General features: G+C 43.4%; 1 protein-coding gene and 1 long non-coding RNA gene across 2 annotated transcripts in view; both read left to right on the top strand.

The window, feature by feature from the left end:
* Positions 1 to 3995, top strand: part of LOC107747746 (ectonucleotide pyrophosphatase/phosphodiesterase family member 2-like) — an 8404-nt gene extending 4409 nt beyond the window's left edge. Inside the window, exons 5-11 of the mRNA XM_016562335.1 lie at positions 2257 to 2329; positions 2438 to 2546; positions 2786 to 2908; positions 3272 to 3303; positions 3388 to 3512; positions 3732 to 3798; positions 3876 to 3995. Coding sequence (XP_016417821.1) covers positions 2257 to 2329; positions 2438 to 2546; positions 2786 to 2908; positions 3272 to 3303; positions 3388 to 3512; positions 3732 to 3798; positions 3876 to 3995 — 649 coding nt within the window. The remainder of the gene's footprint in view (positions 1 to 2256; positions 2330 to 2437; positions 2547 to 2785; positions 2909 to 3271; positions 3304 to 3387; positions 3513 to 3731; positions 3799 to 3875) is intronic.
* A 62-nt stretch (positions 3996 to 4057) lies between these two features.
* On the top strand, positions 4058 to 8766 carry LOC107747744 (uncharacterized). Its single transcript, XR_001640836.1, has 5 exons — positions 4058 to 4117; positions 6341 to 6480; positions 6581 to 6704; positions 7870 to 7947; positions 8639 to 8766. It is a non-coding gene; the product is annotated as an uncharacterized LOC107747744 (long non-coding RNA).
* Positions 8767 to 9258: the final 492 nt, after the last annotated feature.

Below are 9258 nucleotides of genomic sequence, written 5' to 3'. Positions count from 1 at the left end.
TGACAGCTCGTCGGCCGTACGGTTGAGCAGACCCGGAATGTGAATGGCACGAAGTGACCTCAGAACCTTCTGACTCCAAAGGAGGAGGTGGCGGGCGAGTTGCGACATGCGACGGGAGCGCAGACCACCTTGTCGGTTAATGTACGCAACGGTCGCTGTGTTGTCCGTTCGGACCAGCACGTGTTTGCCCCGTAAGCGCCCTTTGAGACGGTTCAAGGCAAGGCGCACTGCTAACAACTCTAGGCAATTGATATGCCAGTGCAGATGGGGGCCCGTCCAAACCCCCGACCCTGTGTGCTCATTGTATGTGGCCCCCCAGCCGGTTGTGGAGGCATCCGTGTAAACCACAGCATGCCTGGAGACCTGTTCTCGGGGCACTCCTGCCCGGAGGAATGTAAGGTCTGACCACGGGGTGAAGGTTTGGCGACAGGCCGGTGTAACTTGGACCCGGTGAGTGCCGCGTTGCCACGCAAGCGCCAAGTCCCTGTGCTCGCATAACTGATCCCGAGACTGTGCTAGTATAAGCCAATCGTCGAGATAGTTGAGGATGCGAAGACCCTGCTCTCTGAGGGGAACGAGAGCCCCCTCCGCGACTTTCGTGAAGACACAGGGAGATGGCGGACAGCCCAAAGGGCAGGACCTTGTACTGGAATGCACGTCCCTCGAACACGAACCACAGAAATGGTCTGTGGCGCGGAAGGATCGACACATGAAAGTACGCGTCCTTCAGGTCGATCGCTGCAAACCAATCTCTGGTTGCACTGATGCACCCGAAGATGCGTTTCTGCGTCAACCTCTTGAACGGTAACCGGTGCAGGGCCCGGTTCAAGACACGCAGGTCCAAGATTAGCCGTAACCCACCGCCTTTCTTGGGTACAATGAAGTAGGGGCTGTAAAACCCCGTACTCATATCGACTGGAGGGACCGGCTCCATCGCATCCTTTGCCAGTAGGACTGCGACCTCCGCACGCAAGACAGAAGCATCGGCCACCTTCACTGTCGTGAAGCGGATGCCAATAGCAAGACCCACATCGTCTTTACAAAGACGTAACGTCGAGTTTGCCACGCAACGTCGTCAGAAAACGCACCCGTGAATGCTCTTTTAGGGACCAACGGAACCACCGCCGTACCCGCAGTGGGGCAGCGAGGTGGAACGCAGGGACCCAATGCGGACGGCTTGTGAGCAGACCGAAGAGGGGTCTGAGTGTGCGGTGCAGCACTTACCTTGTTCCACAGTTTGGCAGAGGGTGCGTGAGTAGGGCCTTTGTTGACGCTCTCGAACCGCCCACTGCTGCCTGCTGGCGACAGAGGATGAGTGCGGTCCGGGGTTGAACCGTCCGCAACTCTCCGTGCCCTCTTGAGACCCAGAGACAGTGAAAACTGCTCTTTTGTCGAGAATTTGGGTACCGTCAACCGCCCGGCCCTCCTCCGGGGGAGGGAGTGGTGCGTTCACCATCTCCCGAAGAGCAGATCCCTCCATCTCTGGGTCGCCCGTCTCAGGGCCGCTTGCTGCCAGGTTTGGCGGAGGCCTGGATGGGCTGGGCGGCCTGCCTACGCCCGGCTCCACGGCGCTGCAGGATGGCTGCACGGGGCGGACGCGGACGCAAGGGGCCACCCTTGGCGACGAGCATGCTGGGGCGCTGCGGGCGGCCGGCGGGCGGGTGGAGGCAGCAGCTGCCCGCTGGGGCAGGATGTGTCGAATCGCCTCAGTCTGCTTCTGTGCAGCCGAGAACTGCTGGGCACACAGGAGCATTAAGGAACCGAACCTTGTCGGCGTCCCTCATGTCGGCCAGACACAGCCAGAGATGGTGCTCCTGGACCACAAGTGTGGACATCGCACGACCCAGAGAACCCGCGGTGACCTTCGACGCTCGGAGCGCGAGGTCAGTGGCGTTTCGGAGCTCTTTCAGAACCTCAGGATCGTGACCTCCCTCGTGCAGGTCCTTCAGTGCCTTGGCCTGGTGCACCTGCAGTAACGCCGTGTAAGGCGGAAGCAGCTTCCCCGCAAGCCGTATAAGCACCGCCGGTCAGACCAGACGAATGCATACAGGCCTGGGAAGGGAGCAACGGGTCTCCCCCGCCAGGAGGAGGCAGTCTTAGGACACAACTGCATCGCTACTGACTGCTCCACTGGGGGGATCGCCGAGTACCCATAACATTAAAAAAACTTGTAAAACAAAACAGTTGTCTTAATGTGCTGATTAATCATGTATTTTTGTGTAGTTGTCATGTAGATTTGTGGTTTGTATTTTCCAGGCCGTATGTCTATGCTGTCCACTCAGAGCAGCCGGATACATATGGACACATCCTGGGTCCGCTGAGCAACGAGGTGAAACCCACACACACACACACACACACACACACAGAGACTTTGATTAGTGTGTGAGACATTTAGAGGAGTGTAAATATGACGTGTGTGTGTGTGTGTGTGTGGCAGCTGGATAACACTCTCAGGAAGATCGATAACATCATCGGTCAGCTGATGAACGGCCTGAAACAGATGAACCTCCATCGCTGTGTGAACGTCATCCTGGTGGGCGATCATGGTACGGCTGCACTCACACACGTGACGCATCACGTGATCTCTGATGTTCTAGCACAGAAACACACACACGTACGTTCACGTACAGTGGGCCTAAAGTCAAAAGTCCACACTGAAAATTTGTTACTCTCAAACAGACTCAGATCCAACACCATCATTTAAATGGACTTCTCACAGCGAATGTTCAGTGCCTTTGTGTGTGTGTGTGTGCGTGCGTGCGTGCGTGTGTGTGTATGCGTTCAGGAATGGAGGAGTCTCATTGTGAACGAACAGAGTATTTGAGCTCTTACGGACTGGATGTTGATGCTATCACACTGATCCCAGGATCCTCCGGAAGAATCGGCCCCAAAAACGCCAACTCACCATGTGAGTACACACGTTTATCTCACTTAAAGGGATAGTTCACCCAAAAATGAAAATTCTGTCATTATTTACTCACTCTCAAATTGTTCCAAACCTGTATGAGTTTCTTTCTTCTGATGAACACAAAAGAAAATATTCTGAAGAATGCTGGGAACCAAACCGCTGCTGGTAGACATTGACTGTCACGGTATGGAAAAATGATGACAGAATTTTCGTTTTAGGGTGAACTATCCCTTTCAATGTGGTAATGAAGTAGTTTACACCCTGCATATACACAAACTCTAAAAACATACGTTTCACTTACACATGTGTACTTCTAAAACCTTCACACAGCTGATTTCAGTGCCTTGTTTCTTCATGTTTCAGATGATCCGAAGGAGATTGTAGCTAATTTAACAGTAAGTCCATCAATCGCATCCTTCAGACAGACTCACTGTTGTGTTTGTACATGGTGCTGCATTTGACCTTTGACCCGTTTCCAGTGTAAGATGCCCAATCAGCACTTCAAGCCATACCTGAAGCAGCACCTGCCCAAACGCCTGCATTACGCCAACAACAGACGCATCGAAGACGTGCACCTGCTCATGGACAGGAAGTGGCATGTGGCAGTGTGTGTGTGTGTGTGTGTGTGTGTGTGCGTGCGTGTGAGTGTGCGTGCACTGTAGGCATAGTTTAAGACACATTCACATCTAAAATGAGAGAAATCTAGCACAAATTCATTCATTTATTCTAGTTATATATATATATATTCTAGTCTATATATATATATATATAGAGAGAGAGTGAGATGTGACTTTAGTGATGTTTCATATGTGTTGTTTGAGAGCAGATCTCCTGCTACCTGCGGCTTCTTTGGAGATCATGGCTTTGACAACAAGATCAGCAGCATGCAGGTAAATCAATCAGTCAATCAATCTGTACAGGAATCTGTCCATCAGTCCGTCTTCTCATTGTTGTGTTTTTCTCGCAGACGATCTTTCTGGGATTTGGACCGGGCTTCAATTTTAAGACAGAAGTGCCTGTTTTTGAGAACATCGAGCTGTATAACGTCATGTGTGGTGAGAAAATGCTGCCGGGTTTCTTAAAATAGTTTTAGTTTATGAGAATCGTGAGTTCTCTACAGGTCAGTGGATTGAGTCTCTTCTCGTTCACAGAACAACATTGAAGAAAGTTCCCAGAGGTTTCCTTCCGCTGCCGACGGACTGTTGAACAGTTAAGATCCGTTTCACTTTCACATTCATGTTCACACACTTCAGTGACCGGTCATGTGATCAAACAGGCGGGAAATATTTGTGTGTGTATGCAGTACAATATAACCTAAAATATGTATGTATTGGGGTTATTATAGCTAACTAAAACTAAAACCACAAAAAGGTTTTTGTCACTTTAAATAAAATGTTAAAATTAAAAAGTTTAAAATTTATTTAAAATAGTTGCCGTATTTTAGTTTATCTTCTACTAAATAAAATAAAACTAATAAATAAAAATTAATAAAACTATATAGACATACACAAAAAACTTTAAGTGCCACGCATGTATCTATGTGTGTTATCTATTTAAAATAATAAATAAAAGTTAATATAAACTATATAGACATGTTTAAAAAAAACGGACAAAGACGAAACAAAAAAAAAAACGAGAGGAGAGAGAGAGAGAGAGCAAGGCCTTTAGTGAGAGCTCACAACAAATGCAAAGAATGGATTGAAATATTTATAGTAATGATGCATTTGAAAAATAAATCATCTAAATTCTTTGTATTATTATTAATACTCAGATTTTGAAAGGACTGTGGATTTGAACATCCTCTCTGTCGCCATCTGTGGTCGAAACACTAAACTACATGAGTCACTTACGCAGTAGTTATTTAAGGCCCGGGTTGGCTAACATCATTGCCTGTGCATTATCATTTTAAAAATCGTTGTTACTTGAAATACGTTACTTACAGTTTGTTTGTGGGTTTTACAAATATTTAACGAAAGCAAAGCATTCCAAAGAGCCTGAGACTGAACCTCGTAACTCACCCGCCTGGATCTCTGCTTGTTTGCAATGCAAGGGTAAATAAAGAACGGATGTTTTTGTGTGTTTGAAGAGCGCAGAAGAGTTAGAGTTGTAGCCTTGTAGCCACTTTTGTACGTTTGCATAGAGGTTCATCTTTTACATCAAGAGACTTTGGCCAAATGTATTAAACCGGAAGAAAATCTGAGCTCCCATGCAGCTACAATAAACGTTATGAGCTGAAAGTTGATGAAAACGTAATGCGATGCACTCAGATGAACTCTATTTGAGCTTGATTTTCATAACATGTTTAGTGCAAGTGTCTGATCATATATGAAGCCAGAATACTAACTCTGACGACGCAGTGTTTAATTATTAAAAAATAAATAAAAATTCCCCCCATTTCTATCTTTTTTTTGTTGCTATATTTCAGTGCTTAGTGGTGTGAAAAAGGTTGGGAAACACTGCCCTACAGGACAACAATAAGTGCCTTTTACAACTATACATATTAAAAGCAGCTAGTCAGATGACTAGTTTAAATTCTATGCAACTGTATTTCTGTTTATGGACGTGTTGCATCATTTCCCAGAAAATATAACTTAACAGCTTAAATTATAAATGTGACCCTCGACCACAAAACCAGTCTTAAGTGTCAATTTTAATTGAGATTTATACATCATCTGAAAGATGAATAAATAATCTTTCCATTGATGTATGGTTTGTTAGGATCGGACAATATTTGGCTGAGATACAACTATTTGAAAATCTGGAATCTGAGGGTGCAAAAAAATCTAAATATTGAGAAAATCATCTTTAAAGTTGTTCAAATGAAGTTCTTAGCAATCTTAGCAATGCATATTACTAATAAAAAATTAAGTTTTGATATATTTACAGTAGGAGATTTACAAAATATCTTCATGGAACATGATCTTTACTTAATATCCTAATGATTTTTGGCATAAAAGAAAAATCTATAATTTTGACCCATACAATGTATTGTTGGCTATTGCTACAAATATACCTGTGCTGCTTAACACTGCTTTTGTGCTGCAGGTCACAAATCATTAAATAAGCATACCGCAGTCAAATGGGGGTAAAAGGAGACTGATTTTTTTATGTACTTGCTCAGTAATTGATTCTTGTTCATTTTTACGTTTAGATTTATGCATTCAGCAGATGCTTTTATCTAAAGTCAGTTCATCAAAGAGCCAACACTAGTTGAAATGCACAATGCCGGGTTTATTAGCCACCTAGGCACCTAGTAAGCTAAAGAAGAGGTGAAATGCAGCTTTTCAGAAGTGCACCGTTTTATGTATTATTTTAGTGAGGAATTGATTGATTGATTGTGCTGGCAGAATGAATGAATGAATCTCTTGAGCGTGTGATTCTGTGATGTTTTTGATCGTGTGTGTATGTGTGTGTGTGTGTGTGTGTGTGCAGACGTCACACACCTGGCGTTCGGCCGTCCAGCCGTTCTCTTCCAGACGTCATACACACAGCTGTGTCACTCGGATTACTGCAGCGGCTTCAGTCACGTCATCAACATGCCGCTGTGGAGCGCCTTCACACTCACAGCACAGGTGCGCAGAGCGCCGTGAACGCGTGTGTTTGTCTGAGCCGCGGCGCGACACTCATTGTGTGCGTGTGTCTGTGTGTGTGTGTGTGTGTGTGTGTGCGCAGGTGGAGGCTCCAGCCGTGTCGTCCAGCGAGTGTGTGAGAGCAGACCCTCGTCTCGATCACACACACACATGTAACACGTACAGCCAGGAGCCCGATGTCACACACGCGTTCCTCTACCCGCCGGGTCAGTCACACACTTCTGTTGATCTGAAATCAAGATGTTATTTCACTGAAATGAGCCTCTATGATGTCTGATTTAAGACAAGACACTGCAGGTGAATACGGTTAAAACAGTGCTGATTATTATGTTTAAACATGCAAAAAGGCATGATTTAATTAAACATGCACTAATTTGCATACATTTACAGAATGGAAATCTGAACATCAGTTTATAATTCCTGTGTGATTTTGTCGTCATATTAGAGTTAAAGGTTTTTCCAGAGGGGATTCTGGGATTACTCTTTTTATCATAAATCAGAAAATACTGTCAGCAGACAGAAACCAAACTCATTTTCACCATGTTTTCAGGAGTAAATCAGTGTGAATGAAATATGAACAAACCTTCAGAATATAGAGAGGAATAAAACTGTAAAGTTTGCTGTTAGTAATCATCATAAATTATACATCATTTGAACATATCATTGGAAAGGTCTGAGTCTCAAGATTCCATATTTGGTGTTTATTTTGTGATAGTGACAGAAATGTAGACATTTGTGACAGAAAAATGCATAAAAAAAAATTCAATGGCGTTTGGGTGTCACCCGGTGGCTGTTTGTGGTATAACGCCCTAAATAAAATCTCAATTTTTTTTTATATCAACTTCAAATTTGGAACACAACTTATTTAGACATAAAGCTTTAATTTTATAGCAATTTCAGATTAAATCCTGTTATGAAAAAAATATTTTATATAAAATAAAAAAAATAGTACAGTGCATTTTCTTTACAGTAAATTTAAACTTCAATAACTTTTTTGATACTTTCATATTTTGGAATAATTTCACTTCTGCGATAATTTGCTGATTGTCTTCTTTAAAAAAGAGTCCAACATTAGGTCTGTATTCAAAAAGCATATTCGTGCATTATAACAATTTAAGTTTGGATAGTGCACTTTCACGTCTATGTTAAGGGTTAAAAATACGGATTGATGGTGAAATCTACAGACGCAAATACATAAAGTGCAATAAAATAAAGACTTAAAAGTGTATTTTGCATGCTTTCGACTAGTCTGAAAACAGACCAAAAAACTGTCCCAGTGCATGAAAACACAAAGGTTTGCCTGTATTGTCTTCGCTCAGGATGGTTTACAGATAAATCTGATGTCTGAATGACTGCTGCTGATCTCTGTAGATTTCTCTGCTGCGGCTGAATCCAGATATGAAGCTTCACTCATCACAAACACGGTTCCAATGTATCCCGCTTTCAAGAGTGAGTCCTGAGCTGCTAAATATATTTATTCACAAATGCATGAGCGGCAGATGCACAAAGTTTTGCTTCTAGAGTCAAAGCGTTGAGTGTGTGAAAAATTAGCTGGAGAGAAAACTCATATCTGATTGGCTAAAAATAAAGGCCATTTTAAAAAGCACAGTGAATAGGTACGAAACACACACAACGATCTACAAATGCAGATTTAACCATCAGTGCACGTAAAATCAGAAATGTGCAAGCTTGCGTTTGCGAATATGAATTAGGTGAGTTTGTGAATTGCTGTTTGCAAACATGAACTGTTTTGTGCATGTGAATTAGCTGATGCATTTGTGAAGTATATTTGGTAAAAACACATTTTGAGGCTACGTGTATTTTAGCTCCATTCACTGCTGGAGTTCACACACAACAACATGAGACTGAAAACATGAAACATTACACATAGGAATAAATGTGTTGAGAAAGAAATGAGACTAAATAAACGTGTGTGTGTGTGAGAGTGTTAATGGTTTGTGTGTGTGTGTTTGTGCGTGTCTGTGTGTGCGTGTCTGTGTGTGTGCGTGTGTGCATGTTTGTGAGTGTGCGTGCGTGTGTGTGCGCGCGTGTGAGTGAGTGTGCGTGTGTGTGTGTGTGTGTGTGTGTGTGTGTGTGTGTGTGTGTGTGTGTGTGTGTGTGTGTGCGTGTGTGTGTGTAGAGGTGTGGAGTTTCCTGCAGAGAGACGTCCTCAGGAGATACAGTCTGGAGAATAATGGCATAAATGTGATCATGGGACCCATATTTGACCATGACCACGACGGGCTGAGAGACACGGAGGAGATGATCAAAGAGTGAGACCCTTATTAACATGTTTAAAATTAAATTATTAATAATATAAAATTCTTATTTTAGCATATTAAATATTATTGAATTATTTAAATTATAATTTTTTTAACACAGAGAAAGAGCTGCAACGTCAGTGACACACACACACACAGATACACACACACTCACAGACACTCACAGAGATACACACACACAGATACACACACACACACACAAATACACACACACAGACCTGCAACTTCAGTGAATCACACACAGATACACACACACACACAGAGATACACACACACACGTGTGAGAAGTGTGAAGTGTTTGTAAGATGTTCTCCTGTGCATATAAATATGAATAATGTGCATAATTATTATTAGTGAATAAGATGCAGTGTAGTTTATTTTGATCATGTATGTCTGAGGTTTGACCAGCAGATGGAGACATTTAGCATCTAAATAAAACCAGACCACAACACACACACACACACTCACACACACTCAC

This window comes from Sinocyclocheilus rhinocerous, unplaced genomic scaffold (assembly GCF_001515625.1).
Source record: "Sinocyclocheilus rhinocerous isolate Xijiao unplaced genomic scaffold, SAMN03320098_v1.1 scaffold5672, whole genome shotgun sequence".
NCBI lineage: Eukaryota > Metazoa > Chordata > Actinopteri > Cypriniformes > Cyprinidae > Sinocyclocheilus > Sinocyclocheilus rhinocerous.
This window is presented reverse-complemented; position numbering and strand designations above follow the sequence as displayed.